Below are 21,304 nucleotides of genomic sequence, written 5' to 3' on the forward strand. Positions count from 1 at the left end.
AAGAACCTAGAATATAAGACATATTTTCAGTTGTTTCACACTTTTTTGTTAAGTATATAATTCCACATGTGTTACTTCATAGTTTTGATGCCTTCAGTGTGAATATACAATTTTCATAGTCATGAAAATACAGAAAAATCTTTAAATGAGAAGGTGTGTCCAAACTTTTGGTCTGTACTGTACATCAGATAGTTGGCCGATCCTGCTGAAATCAGAGCACTTGATCTAAAGGACCTTGTCTTGTCTGGTGCTTCTAAGGGTACCGTCACACAGTGGCATTTTGATCGCTACGACGGCACGATCCGTGACGCTCCAGCATCGTAATAGTATCGCTCCAGCGTCGTAGACTGCTGTCACACTTTGCAATGTACGACGCTGGAGCGATAATTTCATGTCGTATGTGCGATGTAGAAGCCGTTGGTTACTATGCGCACATCGTATACAATATCGTGCACACCTTTGTTACACCATGCGATCATGCCGCCACAGCGGGACACTAGACGACGAAAGAAAGTTTCAAACGATCTGCTACGACGTACGATTCTCAGCGGGGTCCCTGATCGCAGGAGCGTGTCAGACACAGCGAGATCGCTGGAACGTCACGGATATATCGCTGGAACGTCACAAATCGTGCCGTCGTAGCGATCAAAATGCCACTGTGTGACGGTACCCTTAGAGTCACAAGGCAAGTGCTACAATGGGACATTGAGATGTTAACTAAGTTTTGCAACAAAGGAACAAGTCTGATGATTTTTTTTTTTTTTAATCATAATTGGCACCATATGTGTCCATTGGTTGTATCTGGTATTGTCGTTCCCCTCCATTCACTTGAAGGGAGAAAGGTTACAATACTGGAACCAGCCTGTGCATAAGAGCGGTGCTATTTCTGGGAAAAAGCAGAAAGTGTGGACTAAAGATGTGGGGGGATGGGGACAGAAGCAGTGTGGACTAAAGACACAGGGAGGCAGGGACAGAAGCAGTGTGGACTGAAGAGGTGGGGTGGCGTGGACAGAAGCAGTGTGGACTGAAGAGGTGGGGTGGCGTGGACAGAAGCAGTGTGGACTAAAGAGGTGGGGTGGCGTGGACAGAAGCAGTGTGGACTAAATATGTGGGTTGAAGATGTGGGTTGTGGGGAGAGAAGCAGTGTGGATTAAAGAGGTGGGGTGGCGTGGAGAGAAGCAGTGTGGACTGAAGAGGTGGGGTGGCTTTGGCATAAGCAGTGTGGGTTGAAGAGGTGGGTTGTGGGGAGAGAAGCAGTGTGGACTGAAGATGTAGGGAGCTGGGGACAGAAGCAGTGTGGATTGAAGAGGTGGGTTGTGGGGACAGAAACATTGTAGGCTGAAGATATGGGGCGGTGGGGACAGAAGCAGTGTGGACTGAAGATGAGGGGTGATGGGGAGAGAAGAAGGTGGACTGAATGTGGGAGGCAAGGACAGAAGCAGTTTGGACAGAAGATATGGGTGGCGGGGACAGAAATGTGGCGGTGTGATAGAAACTGTGGTTACTTCTCCATTACCGCTACTGAATCAGCATGACATCAGGGGCCGCCGGTGATTGATAGCTTCCCTGGCCCCATAATGACAATCCGTTTAAGAATAATCAGTGCATCCTGGGAGACTTAAATAAATACTCATTGGAAAAAAAAAATACAAAACAGGAAGATTAATGTAAAGCGGGAACCATAGGGAATTTTTGATTAAAGTATATTAGAAAAGTGGTTGGAATATTGAATTAAACAGTTCTACATATAATATGAAATTCAGGCTTCGCTTCGGACCACCCCTCTAATGTGTATGAAGGCCTTTACACTTGTGATATTGACTTATAGTGACACAATCTGCAGTAATAACATTACCTTCAAGCTTTTTGAGCAAAAAGGACTTCCCGCTCCCCCACTGAGCATAAAGTCCAACGCAGATGGGAGGTTGCATTGTGGGCTCGCTGAGAATGTCGGCCAGGGCGCTACTGTACAAGTCATAGCCCAGCATGTCCCCGTCAGACTCCGTCGGTGAGAGGTGCCCTGTAAGAGACAGCAAATAAATGAGGCCAGGACTAGGACAGAAAAGTAGTCTGATCCGTATGGAGAGAACTGGACATACTGGCCCCAAATATCTGGGTGAGAATGCTCTTCTGGTGGCTGCAGTCGATGTTGTACGGGGTCTCTCCAGCTTTGTTGGGCCTGTACAGTAATCGGCCATCTTTCGGGTTCCTCAGGAGCAGTTCTGCGAGTTTACGGCTTCTGCCTCTGATCGCGATGTGGAGCGCAGTGTCTCCCTTCTGAAAATACAATGCTTTTACTGTAAACCCCAGAGGGAGTAGAAACGTGCAGGAAACCAAAGAAAGGAAAACGGAATGACGGGATGGAGCTATAAATGACACACACCGGGGTAACATTAGCCATTGTCTGGTGCACGGATTTCTGTATGGACAGATTACAATAAAGACTAGTTGGCCCGAGCGACATTTTCACACATTGCCTGCGCCCCCGACAACCAATTTCAGGAAAATCAGGCTGGTCAAATGTTAATTTAATGAGATGATTAACACAGAGAGGTATTTATATATGTAGATTGGTAATACAATAAATTGGTTTGATAAGTAGAGTGATAGGGTAGTGTGGTGCCACCTGCAGGTCATTTTTCTTTACTGCAGGTTTATGAAAATTTTAATGTTTAAACTGTATCTTGTGATCACAACGTGGATGTGTGCTTTGCTTGGCTATGTTCTTGCTTAAGGGGGCATATTTACCTTTCAAATAGTGTATCATTTGTGTGTGTGGGTGCAGTATGAACGGAGATGCAAAGTAATCATTGAAAAAGAGTGTTTAGAAATAATATAGAAGGATAGCACAACAGGGTTAACGGGACCATTATCAGTTAGCAGGTAATATTTAAGAGTCCATATCCATTATGGTACCCATGTATAGGACTGTGGAATGGACTGATCAGCACATTACCTATGAAGCATATGCCTCACATGGACAGATTACAGTAAATCAGATCCATTGTCACCTTTTACCAATCCTCTTACCTTGTCGATAGCGGAAACCTTTGCTCCTTTGTCCAGCAGGAGCTCCACCACTTCTATACTTCTCATCTTGGTTGCCTTAATCAGTGGAGTTTCTCCATCCTGAAAAGCAAGTCGCACATTACTCTTTAACCCCTTCAACACCGAGTTTTGTCTGCCACGAATAATAGAGGACCAAAGCTAAAATAAAAGCCACATGTGAAATTTGTACAACTATTAGTAGGCGATACATAATCCCATATACAGAGATGCATCCACCCGGCGGTGGAGCCACATCTCAAGGATTGTTACCTTGGTACAGATTTCAGTGTCCGGGTTACACTGTAAGATGTCCCGGACCATTGTAGCGTTCCCCTTCTCCACGGCCCAGTACAGAGCAGTCTTGTTGTCCTAAGAGACAGCAGAATATCACATGAGGATCCAAAACGGAGGGGTAATTCAGGCCAATGACAAATGCATCGAATAAAAAGATTACCTGTCCTCGGATATCGATATCGGCATATTTATGCAGCAAGGCTCGGACAATCTCAACATGGCCCCCGCGGACAGCTCCAATCAGAACAGTGTCTCCATTCTGTTATTAAGAGAAAAAGAGTTGGAGAATATCCGCAGGAATGGCATGGAGTAACATCGCTGCACACAACGCTCCAGCAAACAATAAAAGGCTGACTACCTGGGCAACTCATTAAATAAAGGGGTCCCCCCAGCATAAAAACGATACATTAAATAAAGGAATGTAAAGAACAGATGGGCACCTCCTGCACCGATATGCCACATGAGCGCTGCAGCCAATCAGCGGTCACTACTGAGCGGCTGCGCTCTCACTTCTTCCGTGACAGCTGATTGGCTGCAGGGCTCACGTGGCATAACTACATCACACGCAGTCCCGGCGCAGGAGGTGAACGTCTGATAGTTTTATGCTACAAGGGGGACTAAGTCTGGACCCCCAATTTAACCTCTTAGTCACCGGGCAAAATGTTTGAAATCTGACCTGTGTTTGAGACTGTTTTTTCGTGACACATTGCATTTTATGATAATGGTAAATTGATGTTGATATTTTCTGCGTTTATTTAGAAAAATATTAGAAATGTTACAAAAATGTAAAAAAAAAAAAAAAAAAAAGGTGCAATTTTCAAACATTGAGTGATTGTCCCTTTAATCCAGACGGTCACACCACTCAAAAACATTAATAACATTTCCCTCATGTTGGCTTTACATCAGCACCATCTGTAAAATGTTCTTTTTATTTTGTTCACATTTTAGAAGGTTTAAAAATGTAGCTGTGATTTTTCATTCTTTCAAGGAAATTTACAAAACTTATTTTTTTACCATCAAAATGCTGAGAAGTTCTGAACAGGTCATCGCACCCGGCAGACTTTATGGCCATTACTTAATCATGAACTGCCATGGCAAACATCAGGACGCCGATGGGGTTGAAGATGAAGCCCCCACACTCTGTTAACCATCTAGATGCTGTAGTCATTATTGACAGGCGCATTTAAGGGGTTAAACGACTATAGTGGGTACCAAGACAAATCGGGGCTGATGCAGCAAGTTGTCAGCTATTGTGTACAGCCGACAGCTGCTGGATTGCCACCTGTATGGGCAGGCTAGTCTCTTAGAACAAAGACGTATTGGTGGTCACTAAGGGGTTAAGCCTTTAATGATCACAGGGAGCTTAGTGGGGGTCCATGTTTTAGTTTTTGAATCTTCACGATTTACTTTCTTAATATCTTTAGAGCAGGTAAAGGGATTTTCCACTGCTTAGAAACTGATGGTCTTCAAGTCATCAAAACCGGCTCAGTGGTTCTGACACCGTGCAGTGCCACAGATCACCTGCTGTCAGCGCCGGCCAGATGTAGAGCGTACAGCGCCAGTACAGCACGGCTTCATACACTGTGTCGCGGCCGGTTTTCTAAATTCCTATAGAAATGAATAGTACCCAGGAACGGCCACTACACCGCCTGCAGAACTGCGCTGGCCTGGGTCCGGCCACTTCTTATATAGGAGTGTATATGGGCATCTCCTACATATTTCCATAGATGAAGTAGTATAAGACAGGACGGCATCGCTGGCCCGACATACCCCCCAGAGACCAGCAGGATCACAGCAGACCCCAGAGCACCAGCCATCTGCATCCTAGTAATAGATACTCATCTGCTCACACATTTCCTTTACATTGCAGATCTGTAAAGTGTCTCCATGGGAAACTTTCCTCCATCTAGAACTTTTTTCATCCCCATTACCAGCAGTTACTTTGAGCCTCGGTTTATTTTATTTTTTTTACTGCAGAAGAATTATTTTTTTTCCCCTCTAAAACCAGAACCCAGGGGGCACCCAAATACGAGATGACTGTAATAGCTCCACTTGAAAGATTTTACAATGATCCCACAGTGCAAAGTGTCCATCTGCTCCTCTGTCCGGTGCTGACACACGGGGGCTTTGGCTAAGTGGCGCGAGCAGATGGAGGAGACATATGTGATCGCATTGCTTTAATGTGCGAGTAAACAAATCCTTCACTTCATTCCATACTGGGAGGCTGCCCAATGTCACGGGGACGTACTTCTCTCCGTACCGAGCCAGGACGTGGGCAGGACGTGGGTCTTGTCCTTCACAACTGCAAAGTATAGAAGACAGGTCGGCCGGGTGAGAGGTCTGTGCTGGGACTGGGAGTTTGGAAGGGATGAGGGTCGATATTCATTTACAGGATAGCCATTTCCTCTGTGAAGAGGATATTTGCAGATTTTATTTGCCTGGGGGCATTGTATGGCCCATGGCCGTCACTTCATAGAAAAACTCCTGAGTAATAAGTAGACTACATTGGAAAACCCCATTTCGGAAGGTTAATAGTGTTATTTTTTTTTTTTTTTACAGGCGACATGTTCCCTTTATAAAAATATTTAGATTTGAGAGTAGTCAGATGTATAGGTTCCCTTTTAAGACATTTCCCCCCCCCCCCAGAAAAATAATATAGAGCCACTCTCACCTGGCATCCTAAGGATTAGAGCACCCTGGTATAGGTAGATGGTGATACAGAACATATAGTGCTGTACGGAGCAACGCTACACAGTGAGCGGGTGCACCATATGATCTATGTGTGCTTTACTACAGTGTAGCCTAGACTTCTGCTAGAAATGCGTCTAAAATATTGCTACTGCCAACAGCGTTTGAAAGGGGTTGTCCGGTGAAACCTTATTGATCGATGGGGGTCTGATCACTGCGGCCGGCACTGATCGGTAGAATGGGGAGTTTTCATCATAGAATCATAAAATGTTAGAGTTGGACGGATCTCTAGGGTCATCGTGTCCAACCCCCGCTCAATGCAGGATCCACTAAACGATCTCAAACAGCTTCTGTTTATAGACTTCCATTGAAGCAGTACTCACCACCTCTCGTGGCAGCCTGTTCCACTCATTGATCACCCTCGCTGTCAAAAAGTTTTTCTAATATCTAATCTATATCTTCCATTTATTACATAATAGAGCGGGAAATTAGATGCCGCTCAAAAGACTAAACAAAGAAACAGATGAATAGGAAGTGTTTTTCAAGCTTTATTTGGAGCAGACACGCACCAAAAAGGAAAAAAAAAAAAAAAACACCCTTATAGGGCAAGTGTATATGTCTGCCATTTGCTTTTGATCAGTTTATAAAATTAGTCAGCAAACCTGGCAGACCGAAGGCTTCTATTGTAGTGTCCACATTCCTGTTTGGTCAAGAGAAAAAAAAAAAAAAAAAAAACACGGCATAAAAACGGCGGCCTTACCCGGTCAGGGATGTTGACGTAGGTGCCGGCATCCAGTAGGTCCTGCACAATCTCAGTGTGGCCCTCTTTGGCTGCTATAGCGAGAGCCGTGTTGCCGTCTTTATCGGTCAAGTTCACATTTGGGTTCCTCTTCAAAATTTCCTTCACGGTGTTGGTGTAGCCGCCTCTCACTGCGACGATCAGAGCTGTCATCGAATTCTGCAAGAAGAAACGGTCTTTTCAAGGGGATTCCATTCTAAAAAACACATGGCTACCTCTTAACCCTTTCCCATCAGAGCTCCATTCGGCAATGACACTTTGGTTTTTACCACTTCTAAGGCTTTTGTTGATTTTTTTTTTTTGCTTGTTTTTTTTCTCATTTTGCTCAGGAAGGATATAATGGAACTAGAGAGAGTACAAAGGAGGGCAACAAAATTAATAAAGGGGATGGGAGAACTACAATACCCAGATAGATTAGCGAAATTAGGATTATTTAGTCTAGAAAAAAGACGACTGAGGGGCGATCTAATAACCATGTATAAGTATATAAGGGGACAATACAAATATCTCGCTGAGGATCTGTTTATACCAAGGAAGGTGACGGGCACAAGGGGGCATTCTTTGCGTCTGGAGGAGAGAAGGTTTTTCCACCAACATAGAAGAGGATTCTTTACTGTTAGGGCAGTGAGAATCTGGAATTGCTTGCCTGAGGAGGTGGTGATGGCGAACTCAGTCGAGGGGTTCAAGAGAGGCCTGGATGTCTTCCTGGAGCAGAACAATATTGTATCATACAATTATGAGGTTCTGTAGAAGGACGTAGATCTGGGGATTTATTATGATGGAATATAGGCTGAACTGGATGGACAAATGTCTTTTTTCGGCCTTACTAACTATGTTACTATGTTACTATGTATTGAGAAAACTGTACCAGGGCTTGTTTAGCAGTATTAAAGAAAACTTATGTGGGATAAAATGGTGAAAAAAATACTCAAAGTTCTGCCTCTGATTTTGGAGTTTTATTTGCACATCGTTCATTCTACCGTAAAAGAAAAGGCAACGATTCTTCACGTCAGGGTGATCACATACGTTTCTAAAAGTTATACACTTTCTTTTATATTTTAGCATATAAAAAAAATTAGCTTGTATCACTATTTTCTGAGACCTGTAACTTTATTTCAGCTTGAGTGTTTTGTTTTTTTTTTCGCGTGGCGTGTGGTCATTTTTATTGGTATCATTTCCAAGTACACACAACATTTTGATTGCTTAGGCTAATTTCACATTTGCGTTTAAAAACGCAGCGTTTTAAACGCAAACGCAGGTGGTGAAAAAAAACGCATGTAAACGCATGCATACGCTGCGTTTTTTAGACGCATCCGTTTTTGCATGTGGTAAAAAAAAGCGCCGTTTTGACGCGTTTACATGCGTTTTTTCCTGCGTTTGCGTTTTTGAAACGCATGATGAGAAGTGTGTGACAGCTGCCAATCATCAAAATCAACTAGAAAACCCACAATAAACAGAAATAGCTAGGGTTAGGATCCCTATTAACTCTAGGGATCCTATCCCTAACCCTAGGGATCCTAACCCTAACCCTAGGGATCCTGATCCTAACCCTAGGGATCCTAACCCTAGGGATCCTAACCCTAGGGATCCTAACCCTAGGGATCCTAACCCTAGGGATCCTAACCCTAGGGATCCTAACCCTAGGGATCCTAACCCTAGGGATCCTAACCCTAGGGATAGGGTTAGGGTCCCTAGGGTTAGGGTCCCTAGGGTTAGGGTCCCTAGGGTTAGGATCCCTAGGGTTAGGATCCCTAGGGTTAGGGTCCCTAGGGTTAGGGTCCCTAGGGTTAGGGTCCCTAGGGTTAGGATCCCTAGGGTTAGGATCCCTAGGGTTAGGATCCCTAGGGTTAGGATCCCTAGGGTTAGAGTTAGGATCCCTTTAGGGTTAGGGGGTGGCTTATCAGTGTGTATTCTTGTGTTTTTCTATTGAAACGCATGCGTTTAAAAACACATGCAAACGCTGCAGCAAAAAACACAAATGTGAAACCAGCCTTACTTGGTGAAAGTCGCCAACCAAAAAAATGGCAATTCCAGAGTGAATACATAATACAGTACAGACCAAAAGTTTGGACACTCCTTCTCATTTAAAGATTTTTCTGTATTTTCATGACTATGAAAATTATACATTCACTCTGAAGGCATCAAAACTATGAATTAACACATGTGGAATTATATACTTCACAAAAAAGTGTGAAACAACTGAAGATATGTCTTTTATTATAGGTTCTTCAAAGTAGCCACCTTTTGCTTTGACGACTGCTTTGCACACTCTTGGCATTCTCTTGATGAGCTTCAAGAGGTAGTCACCGGGAATGGTTTTCACTTCACAGGTGTGCCCTGTCAGATTTAATAAGTGGGATTTCTTGCCTTATAAATGGGGTTGGGACCATCAGTTGTGTTGTGTAGAAGTCTGGTTGATACACAGCTGATAGTCCTACTGAATAGACTGTTAGTATCTGTATTATAGCAAGAAAAAAGCAGCTAAGCAAAGAAAAAACGAGTGGCCATCATTACTTTAAGAAATTAAGGTCAGTCAGTCCGAAAAATTGGGAAAACTTTGAAAGTGTCCCCAAGTGCAGTGGCAAAAACCATCAAGCGCTACAAAGAAACTGGCTCATATGAGGACCGCCCCAGGAAAGGAAGACCAAGAGTCACCTCTGCTTCTGAGGATAAGTTTATCCGAGTCACCAGCCTCAGAAATCGCAGGTTAACAGCAGCTCAGATTAGAGACCAGGTCAATGCCACACAGAGTTCTGGCAGCAGACACATCTCTACAACAACTGTTCAGAGGAGACTTTGTGCAGCAGGCCTTCATGATAAAATAGCTGCTAGGAACCACTGCTAAGGACAGGCAACAAGCAGAGGAGACTTGTTTGGGCTACAGAACACAAGTAATGGACATTAGACCAGTGGAAATCTGTGCTTTGCTCTGATGAGTCCAAATTGGAGATCTTTGGTTCCAACCACCGTGTCTTTGTGCGACGCAGAAAAGGTGAACGGATGGACTCTACATGCCTGGTTCCCACCGTGAAGCATGGAGGAGGAGGTGTGATGGTCTGGGGGTGCTTTGCTGGTGACACTGTTGGGGATTTATTCAAAATTGAAGGCATACTGAACCAGCATGGCTACCACAGCATCTTGCAGCGGCATGCTATTCCATCCGGTTTGCGTTTAGTTGGACCATCATTTATTTTTCAACAGGACAATGACTCCAAACACCTCCAGGCTGTGTAAGGGCTATTTGACCAAGGAGGAGAGTGATGGGGTGCTACGCCAGATGACCCGACCTCCACAGTCACCAGACCTGAACCCAATCAAAATGGTTTGGGGTGAGCTGGACCTCAGAGTGAAGGCAAAAGGGTCAACAAGTGCTAAGCATCTCTGGGAACTCCTTCAAGATTGTTGGAAGACCATTTCCGGTGACTACCTCTTGAAGCTCATCAAGAGAATGCCAAGAGTGTGCAAAGCAGTCATCAAAGCAAAAGGTGGCTACTTTGAAGAACCTAGAATATAAGACATGTTTTCAGTTGTTTCACACTTTTTTGTTAAGTATATAATTCCACATGTGTTAATTCATAGTTTTGATGCCTTCAGTGTGAATTTACAATTTTCATAGTCATGAAAATACTGAAAAATCTTTAAATGAGAATGCGTGTCTAAACTTTTGGTCTGTACTGTATATGTATATTTACTTATTTTTAACTGTATGGGTTGCTTTTATAGACTGGACTCAAGAATATCAACCATGATTATATATTTTTTTTTTTAGGTATTTATTTTTTAGTTGGAAAGTGGAGGTGATTTATAAACCTTTACATTCCTAATTTCATTAATGGACACAACAATCAAACATGCTTTATGGTTTCATTTTAATTAGAACATGGCGGTGATTTATACTTTTATATGAAAAAAATATATATTTTTTATTTAATTTTTTTTTTTTTTAATTTTTAGTCCCCAGGATGGCTCCATACACCCACACATTACGTGTTATGTACATTTATGTGACGTGGGGGAGGGGTAAAGATAGCCATGAAATACAAAGCTATAACTGCAATGAATATTTGCAACTGTTCTGCATTATTATTTAAAAACTGAAAAAGGAAGAAAGAACCATTTTAAAAAAAAAGTCAGAAACCTACAGCTCCCTCTTGGTCGACATCCGCTCCCATCTGCAGCAAGGATTTCACTGATTCCAGGTGGCCTTTTCTTGCCGCCCAGATAAGAGGAGTAGTTCCGTACTAAAAATGGAAAAATAAAAATCACAGATTTTCACAAAATCACTAAAGTAACACTGCAGCAGCCTGCATAGGTCGAGTAAGGGACGGAGAATTTCATTTTCTCCATATTTTGGTTTATGTATAAAGATGTAATATCCTCCGTCCCCAGACTGGATTCCCCTTCAGTGAGCCAGCGCTGAATGGTCGCTATATACTAGGTACCACACCAGTATGGTGGGCTGCAGTATCCCCAGCAATAACAGCCAATTATCGGCGGTTTACAGTGCTGGACCTAGAGGAGTTGGTACAGTGAGAAAACCCTATAAAAGGCTAAATAGATCATGTTCATTGCCAATTTTTATGGTTCATTTAGAGCAGGCCTGGGTAAATTCTAGTCAGCGGGCCACATCTGGACCTCTGGCTGTCACCGTCCGGCCCGCGGAGCGAGACAGCCAAAGGGCTGAACCATTGGCCCACAGGCCGCACCCTGCCCTCCCCGCCGTGCACCGTCACCGCTATATGGATCCTCAGAATGCAGACGGCGGTGAATACATTGGTGGAGGACGGTGCCGCCAGCTCCATCTGCCACCAAACAGCATGTGAGACAGCAGATGCGATAACGACATTTTACTGGCTGCTGCTGAGACTGAGCGCACAGGAAACAGGAGCAGAGTTCTGGGGGAACAGGAGCGAGGCGAGTACGTGAGGTTTTATATTCTCTCATGTGTATGGGATATTTGTATGTATATATGGAGGCTCATACTGTATGTATGGAGGCTATGCGGGGGCTCATACTGTATATATGGAGGCTATGTGGGGGCTCGTACTGTATATATGGAGGCTATGTGGAGGATCCTCATATTATAGAAGGCTGTTCATACTGTATATAGGAGCAATGTTGGGGCTCGTACTGTATATAGTATGCTATGTGGGGGCTTCTACTGTATATAGGGGCTCACTATATATGGAAGGCTATGTGGGGGCTCATACTGTATATAGGAGGCTTTGTGAGGGCTCATACTGTATATGGAAGGCTATGTGGGGGGTCATACTGTATATAGGAGGCTATGTGGGGCTCATACTGTATATGGAAGGCTATGTGGGGGATCATACTGTATATAGGAGGCTATGTGGGTGCTCATACTGTATATGGAAGGCTATGTGGGGGTCATACTGTATATAGGAGGCTATGTGGGGCTCATACTGTATATGGAAGGCTATGTGGGGGATCATACTGTATATAGGAGGCTATGTGGGGGCTCATACTGTATATGGAAGGCTATGTGGGGGATCATACTGTATATAGGAGGCTATGTGGGGGCTCATACTGTATATGGAAGGCTATGTGGGGGATCATACTGTATATAGGAGGCTATGTGGGGGCTCATACTGTATATAGGAGGCTATGTTGGGGCTCATACTGTATATAGGGGCAAAGTTGGGGCGCATACTGTATATAGTATGCTATGTGGGGGCTTCTACTGTATATAGGGGCCATTATGGGGCTTATTGTGTATAGGAGGGTATGTGGGGGTTCATTCTGTGCATAGGGGCTATGTGTGGGTTCATACGGTGTATAGGAGGGCTGTATGCGGACTCATATGGTATATAGGGAATGTCAGCATACTTAATTCTGCTCAATATTAAGTGATACAATAAACATTAACATAAGTAATCATAATTAATATGTTAATATGAATATTGAGAAGAATTAACTTCAGCCTATTGGTTCACAACCCCACAACAGTCATGGTCTCTCATGTGGTCCCTCTGGAAAATGAATTGCTCACCCGATTTAGAAAATTGTTTGACCTTCACTGCATTTTATAGGGGATCTGTCACTGAGCTTTTGCTATGGAATCTGAGACCCTGATTCTGACAATGTGTCATTTATTGGACTGTTTGGTGCAGTTCTGATAAAATCCCTGTTTTCTCTGCTGTAGATGTAGCGGAGCTACGAATCTTGAGGCAGCCACCAAGTCAGGAATACCCTGACTGCCTGGCATGGGACACCTAGTCCTGCAGTGATAATCTCCTGCTAATAAAACACTGATTGTATTAGAAACTACAGCAAAGTGTGGAGCAAGTGACGCATCCCTGGAATCCGGCTCTCTGCATCTAAAAACCTGCTGACCAGTGTCCTTTAAAGAGCACTGATTGACTAGATTACAAGTCATTCGGTGCTGGTTTACCGGATGGTTTAGACAGGCCGAAGAACAATGATGGGGACAGGACGATGGCCAATAGGATCGTGCAGTCCCCATACAGGATCAGAGAGGTGCTATTATTTTTTTTTGCAGGCATAGACGAGACAATGACTACGCGCATGGCTCATTTACCAATTATCAGATCATCTAAAGTCCCCATCACAGTAATAACGGTACCTTCACACATAACGATATCGTTAACGATATCGTTGCAACGTCACACTTTTTGTGACGTAGCAACGATCCCGCTAACGATTTCGTTATGTGTGACAGCGACCAACGATCAGGCCCCTGCTGGGAGATGGTTGGTCGTTGGGGAATGATCAGGACCTTTTTTTGGTCGCTGATCAACCGCTGTCATCGCTGGATCGGCGCATGTGACGTCACCGCTGTTACTGCCGGCGCTGACACAGAAAGTGCAGGGAAGCTGACGGCGGGGGACGTGACAGACATCAGAATGTGAGTATGTAGTGTTTTTTTTTTTTTACTTTTATAATGGTAACCAGGGTAAATATCGGGTTACTAAGCGCGGCCCTGCACTTAGTAACCCGATGTTTACCCTGGTTACCCGGGTGCTGCAGGGGGACTTCGGCATCGTTGAAGACAGTTTCAACGATGCCGAAGTCGTTCCCCTGATCGTTGGTCACTGGAGAGAGCTGTCTGTGTGACAGCTCCCCAGCGACCACACAACGACTTACCAACGATCACGGCCAGGTCGTATCGCTGGTCGTGATCGTTGGTAAGTCGTTTAGTGTAACGGTACCTTTAGACAAAACTCTTTACCTTATCTGAGCAGTTGACTTTGGCTCCATGCTGCAGTAAAAGATAGACAATCTCCGAGTGACCTCGCCCGGCAGCCCAGATAATCGGGTACACGCTGTATTGCTAAAAAAATAAGAGCAGGAGAGGAGAAAGTGGAAAATGTTTTTATCTTCATGATCATGGAAAACAATGTTTAAAGGCTGCAGAGAAACCACAAATATCACATCTCGCCAGCAACATGTAATTAAAAGGGACAAGACGTCTAATCCAATGAATAATGCCGACAATGAAGACGGCACAAATTGATGTAGTCATTTAAAATCTTCAATTATTCATGTTATTCCATAGACAGACCAATTCCTGACTTCTCCAGAGATACATTTATAGTATTCAGGGTATGCTAAGAAAAAAGACTCTACAAAGAACTTGTCTGCAATCAGGATCATTCATGTGATCGTCACAGTTTACAGGCAAGTCCAGTTACATGAGAAAATACATACCGTAAAATAAAGTATACACTTACATTTTTCATTCAAGGGTTTTTCCAGGCTATTTGCATACATGCGGTCAGGTGCCAACTAGACGTGTCCGGCCTCGCTCAATACAAGTGGACATGTCTAGTAGGAATGTGGCAAGGAGCATGCAAATCGCATATTTGTGGTGACATTACTAGCACCAGAGAATCGTAGAGTGACCGCAGACTTCAGCCCGAAGCCTGGATAATCCTTTTAAGTAAAAATGTCATCTGATGACCCCAAATTAGGAAAACCTGTGTTATTTCCTACAAACTTCTGTAAATCCTACAAACTTATATAGAGGGTCTATGGGGTCATTACTATGCAGCAGTCCCCACTGCCTTCTAGATGGGGGTCCCCCAACCATCTAAAAAAAAACATGGCCCAATTTTACACAGTTGTCAGTGGCGATGTGTGCATATTTTGCTCCAATGACTTCTATGGCAGTTCTGACATTAGCCGAGCAGTTGTTTTTTGGCTACTTTCTCAACTCCCATAAAAGTCAATTGAGAGCCACCCAACAGTTCCCTCCTCTTCATTCATAGCAATATTAGTCAGGGCCATTTTCTAGGTACAGGGGTGAGTCCCAGAAACAGAACGAAGATCAGATATTTACAGCATGTCCTATAGATACGCCAGAAATGTCTAAGCTGGGGATATCCCCTCGAAGATAGCAGTGAGACATCCTACAAGTATCAGGCTGCATCTCACCAGGCCGGTTATGTTTGGGTTTGCTCCTTTAGAGAGAAGCATCTCCACAACCTCGGTGCATCCTTTGTAAGAAGCCCACATAAGGGCCGTCCATCCACCCTGCGGGAAAAAAAATGGGAGAAAGGTCTCATTTAAAAGGAATGGGAAACAGGGAGGTAGATCAAGGTCATTCGACAGGTGCGCTCACAAGATCCTTAATTCTCCATAAAAAGGAACTAACGTCTTCCATATCTGTTTTATGGCACGGGCTGGCCCCTTTAATAGATAAAATCTGCACTCAATAGATAAAATCAGTATTCAGGTTCCATCTACACGAAACCGGTAGCGTCCTCTCTGACCAGCAGGCCCATAACTACCTCTCCTACTGACGCTGGAGACGCGGGGTGCACGTACCATGTCGCGGTGCTCCAGGTTGGCATTGCAGTCCAGCAGCTCCTTCACAATCCCCACGTGTCCTTCCTTGGAAGCAGATATAAGAGCGGTCCAGTTATCCTGCCAGAGAGCAGAGCCAAGATTAGGAAGAAAAGCTGTAAAAACACCGGATTGCAGGCAAAGCAGGAACCTGCCAGACAGCCATGTAGAAGAGTGAATAACCAGGTAAGGATGGTTTACATCCAGAGATTACAGGCTGCAAAACGCCAAAAACACCCGGATCCTTACACCACCCCATTATTCAAAGGGAAAAGCATCATTTTTTATGTTAAATGGAAACAAGTAATAATAAACACTAATGAAAAAATAGCTGTCACCACCCCTTTAAGAAAAAGCTGATACTGTATGTCACAACTTTGCAAGCATTTCTGACTTCCAAGTCCTCTATTAATCATCCGATTGTAAGTGCCACGGGGCATCGGACATGGCACAGTATTACACAGTGTAACATTTCCCGCGGATAGACCGCGGCTCAGACCGCACCGCCAGACACTCACCACATCTTCTAGGTTGCAGTTGGCTCTTTGCTGAAGCAGCTCCTGAACAATCTCCAAGTTGCCCTGTTCTGCTGCCAACATCAGGGCCGTCTGCCCATTCTGGAAGACAAATGGGGCACAAGTTACCGGGGGACATGTAGCTTTTTCACAGATTGCTCCCTTATCAGGACAACTTTCGGCCTGCAGCATAGTTTAGCCATATGTAATAACATTGTAAGAGGACACTATCCCTTTAATAAGTACTTGTGCAATGCACGCTGCTCTCATCACTAACGGTCATTTGATGCTGGACTGCTGCAGATCATCGCGCTCATGTCTTGGCAGTCAGTAAGGCTACGTTCACACTAGCGTTATGCTAGTTTGCGTCGGGTTTGCGTCGGGCGACGCAGCGGCGATGCATGCGTCATGCGCCCCTATATTTAACATGGGGGACGCATGCGTTTTTGTTTGTTGCTTTGTGCGACGCATGCGTCTTTTTTGCCGCAAGCGTCGGACCAAGAAAACGCAACAAGTTGCATTTTTCTTGCGTCCAAATTTCGGCAACAAATGACGCATGCGTCGCAAAACGCAGCGTTTTTGCGTGCGTTTTGGTGCGTTTTTATTTGCGTTGTGCGTTGCGTTGCCAACGCAGCGGCGCACAACGCAAATGTGAACGTAGCCTAACATACAGGCGGATAGGACTAATTGACTAATTGTCAGATTTGTGCCCATATCATCCACTGAGGCTCAGGTTTCTAGATGTTGTATCTTTCCTGTGCAGACAGCGCCACCTAGTGCCCCAACATGAGATCTAATTAAAGGCAAAGAGGAAAAAAAAATATTTAGATCCCAGTTACTAAATAAAACTAAGCAACTCCTGCTTAGCTGCACTGTATCTAAGGAGCAAGGAGCCTGAAGCAGATCGGTCTCCTCGAAGGCTCAGGCTGGATCGCTGTCTGTCACCCATATTACGACTGCTGTATAACCTCGCCACAGTCAGGGCATTGGAAAATAATAGACGTATACAGAGAATAAAATAGGAAAGTAGCATGTCTGCACAGATGTGTGATCGACCACCCAGCTGTGCGGGGACCTGCATCCAACCTCATTCATCTGAAGGCAGCGAGTGGCCAGGAGAGCCCTGATGTAAAGGGGACCCCAGGATCAGTGGTGGTCTGAGAGATCAGATCCCTAAATATTAGGGTGATGGCATATCCTAGCTACAGAGCCTCAGATGAGAATAACTCTTTATTGGCCTCTGGACCCTACACATAGCTATAGGAACAAGGGGAACACCTTGGAGACCGACCACCGCCTCTTACAGGCTACACAGCTGCGGTGGTCGGTCTCCTAGGTGAATGGGGAAGTGTTCAGATCTCAAGAGTGGCTGAAAATTTTTAGCGCAGTAAATGACAGAAGTGCTCTTTATTTGGAAACATCCAGCTATATAGGACGGAGATGACCCTTTAATGCACATGGAACGTAGAAGTGAGCGACAACGTGGCGGCTGTGTGCACTGTGCCGGCTCACAAGACTCGCATGCACGTAGATAACCCCAAACACCCCAGATAGCTGAGGGATGGACATATTGCACCCGCTCAGCACAGTAACAGAGTATTCACGTGTCGCTGCTGCTGCGGCAACTGCTATTCGCAAGGTTTGGGCAAGACATTTGTGGCAAAAATCAGATAAAAAGAATTCTAGGAACCGAGCCCTGATACAAAGGATCTTTCCCTTTAATACATTTTCTGCAGGACGTACCTCGTTTCTTTCATCCACATCCTTGCACTTTTCCAGCACAGCCTTCAGAGCGGCGATGTTGCCCTCCTCCACGTACGATAACAGGTTCTGGGAACCCAGGCTTGCCATCGTGAACAGCTGGGCTCAGGATCAAAGGTAACCTGAGGATGGAAAACCAAAATGTGTTACCATGAGGTTTCAGGGGCGAAAAAAAGGAGATGCACAACGAACATTGCCTTCAAATCTTGCAGCTTAGCTATTAGGCTGCTGCTCTCCCCGCCCCCGCTGTCCTCTCCCCACCCCCGCTGCTCTGCATAGGCTCGCCAAAAAGAACAGATTATAATCCCATCAAATGATTATAATGTACAGATTACTGATCCACCAGTGAGAAAACGATTAGAATCATGTAATGGACTCGCATACCTTGGGATGCGGATTAAGACCCCCATACACACTAGACTAACATTAGCCAAACCCACCGATATTGGTTAACTCAGCCGACGGGCTAATGAACATGGGTGCAGCCCGACTTTAAGAAACGGATCCAGCATGTCTGATTTTGTTTTTTAGAGATAGTTAGGTCAGCAGCTTTATCAAAAAGAGCACAGGAGAGCTCCTGAGTATGGAGGAGTGGGGAGAGATGGCCGTGTATGGGGCCCCTTAGTGTCAGGGAGCCTGGAGGGTCCCTCAGGTAGCTGTTCGTGCAATCAGAATTAAATCCCTGCAATGCGCAGCTATTTTCTATCTATCTATCTATCTATATACCGTATATACTCGAGTATAAGCCGACCCGAGTATAAGCCGACCCCCCTAATTTTGCCACAAAAAAACTGGGAAAACTTAATGACTCGAGTATAAGCCTAGGGTGGAAAATGCAGCAGCTACCTGTAAGGCTAGGTTCAGATTGCGTTAGTGCAATCCGTTTAGCGCCTAGCGCTAGCGGATTGCGCTAACGCAATGTTTAGTAAAGGGGTCGCGTTAAACGTCCACGCTCTCGCAGATCTCCGATCTGTGAGAGCGGGGAACGGACCTCGGGCGCGCCTCGGACGCTACAAGCAGCATCCGCGGCGCGCCACAAAACACCGGCACATCGCTAGCGCGTGCCGAAAATGTCACACGCTAGTGATGTGCGTCCCCATTGCTGTGAATGGGCGCGCTAACGAACGCGTTGCACGGCGTTAATTTCGCCGTGCAACGCTGTCCGTTAGCGCTGTCCCATTAACGCAATGGGAACCTAGCCTAAATGTCAAAAGTAAAAATAGATACCAATAAAAGTAAAATTAATTGAGACATCAGTAGGTTAAGTGTTTTTGAATATCCATATTGAATCAGGAGCCCCATATAATCCTGCATAAAGGTTAATAATGGCCCCAAAAGATACTCCATAAAGATATTTGCCCCATATAGTGCTGCACAAACATTGATCATGGCCCCACACAGACACTTGCCCCATACAGTGCTGCACAAACGTTATGGCCCCATACAGTGCTGCACAAACGTTATGGCCCCATACAGTGCTGCACAAACGTTATGGCCCCATACAGTGCTGCTCAAACGTTATGGCCCCATAGATGCTCCATACAGACACTTGTCCCATTTGCTGTTGCAGCGATAAAAAAACAAAAAAAAACCCACATACTCACCTCTCCATCGCTCAGGCCCCCGGCACTTTCAATATTCACCTGCTCCTCGTTCCGGCGCCGCTCCGTCTTCAGCGTCTCCTGCACTGACGTTCAGGCAGAGGGTGTGCACTATCCATGTCACCACGCCCTCTGACCTGAGGGTCACTGTAGAAGATGCTGAAGATGGAGCGACGCCGGAACGAGGAGCAGGTGAATATCGCGCAGCGCTCCCCTCCCAGTTATACTCACCTGCTCCTGGTGCCGTCCCTGCACGTCTGTTCCCTGTCGCCGGCAGCTTCTTCCTGTACTGATCAGTCACCGTTACTGCTCATTACAGTAATGAATATGCGGCAGGAAGAAGCTGTCAGCGCCGGGGAAAAGACGTGCAGGGACCGCACCAGGAGCAGGTGAGTATGATTAGACAGCCCCCGCTCCCCCTCTCCTGCTGACCCCTGGGTATGACAAGTATAAGCCGAGAGGGGGACTTTCAGCCCCAAAAAAATTGGCTGAAAATCTCGGCTTATACTTGAGTATATAATTATCTAAGGGGTACTTCCGTCTGTTTGTCTGTAACTTCCGTCTGACTGTAACGGAAATCCCGGGTCGCTGATTGATTGGTCGCGGCCGGCCGGGCGTGACCAATTAGTGATATTGGGGCAGGATTTAAACACCGCTTCACTTTTTACTATTGATGCTGCCTATGCCTTTCCCGCTCCTCGCGACGCTCCGGTCCCAAGAATGCATTGCGGCAATGACCAGAGATCACGTGGTGGTCTCGCGAGACCACTACATGATCACGGGTTATTGCCGCAAGGCATTACTAGGAACGGAGCGTTGCGAGGAGCATCGCTAAAGACCTCGGCTGGATCCGGGGACCGACGGAAGGTGAGTATACACGGTGTGCAGACTTATTAGGCAAGTTGTATTTTAGAGGATTATTTTTATTATTGATCAATAACTATGTTCTCAATCAACCCAAAAGACTCAAATATCAAAGCTTAATATTTTTGTAAGTTGTAGTGGGGTTTTTTTTAGATTTGGCCATCTTAGGAGGATATCTGTTTGTGCAGGTAACTATTACTGTGCAGAATTATTAGGCAACTTAATAAAAACCAAATATATTCCCATCTCACTTGTTTATTTTCACCAGGTAAACCAATATAACTGCACAAAATTTAGAAATAAACATTTCTGACATGCAAAAACAACCCCCCCCCCCCAAATAGTGACCAATATAGCCCCCTTTCTTTATGATGACACTCAGCAGCCTCCATCCATAGATTCTCTCAGTTGATTGATCTGTTTACGATGAACATTGCGTGCAGCAGCCAACGCAGCCTCCAGACACTGTTCCGAGAGGTGGACTGTTTTCCCTCCCTGTAGATCTCACATTTTATGAGGGACCACAGGTTCTCTATGGGGTTCAGATCAGGTGAACAAGAGGGCCATGTCATTATTTTTTTCTTCTTTGAGACCTTTACTGGCCAGCCACGCTGTGGAGTAGTTGGAGGCATGTGATGGAGCATTGTCCTGCATGAAAATCATGTTTTTCTTGAACGATACCGACTTCTTCCTGTACCACTGCTTCAAGAAGTTGTATTCCAGAAACTGGCAGTAGGTCTGGGAGTTGAACTTCACTCCATCCTCAACCCAAAAAGGTCCCACAAGTTCTTTGATTATACCAGCCCATACCAGTACCCGACCTCCACCTTGCTGGTGTCTGAGTCGTTGTGGAGCTCTCTGCCCTTTACGGATCCAGCCTCTGGTCCATCCATCTGGCCCATGAAGAG

General features: G+C 45.2%; 1 protein-coding gene across 2 annotated transcripts in view; it reads right to left on the bottom strand.

The window, feature by feature from the left end:
• KIDINS220 (kinase D interacting substrate 220) overlaps positions 1-21,304 on the bottom strand; it is a 195,357-nt gene that overhangs the window by 144,045 nt on the left and 30,008 nt on the right. For both annotated transcript variants that reach the window (XM_069728062.1, XM_069728063.1), the window contains exons 2-13: positions 17,914-18,053; positions 16,174-16,272; positions 15,638-15,736; positions 15,245-15,343; positions 14,040-14,141; positions 10,972-11,070; positions 6,791-6,988; positions 3,503-3,601; positions 3,319-3,417; positions 3,031-3,129; positions 2,100-2,277; positions 1,856-2,020 (exon numbers count right to left, since the gene is read on the bottom strand). In XM_069728062.1, coding sequence (XP_069584163.1) covers positions 1,856-2,020; positions 2,100-2,277; positions 3,031-3,129; positions 3,319-3,417; positions 3,503-3,601; positions 6,791-6,988; positions 10,972-11,070; positions 14,040-14,141; positions 15,245-15,343; positions 15,638-15,736; positions 16,174-16,272; positions 17,914-18,021 — 1,444 coding nt within the window. In that variant the 5' untranslated portion in view covers positions 18,022-18,053. The remainder of the gene's footprint in view (positions 1-1,855; positions 2,021-2,099; positions 2,278-3,030; positions 3,130-3,318; positions 3,418-3,502; positions 3,602-6,790; positions 6,989-10,971; positions 11,071-14,039; positions 14,142-15,244; positions 15,344-15,637; positions 15,737-16,173; positions 16,273-17,913; positions 18,054-21,304) is intronic.

This window comes from Ranitomeya imitator, chromosome 5, assembly GCF_032444005.1.
Source record: "Ranitomeya imitator isolate aRanImi1 chromosome 5, aRanImi1.pri, whole genome shotgun sequence".
Taxonomy (NCBI): Eukaryota; Metazoa; Chordata; class Amphibia; order Anura; family Dendrobatidae; genus Ranitomeya; species Ranitomeya imitator.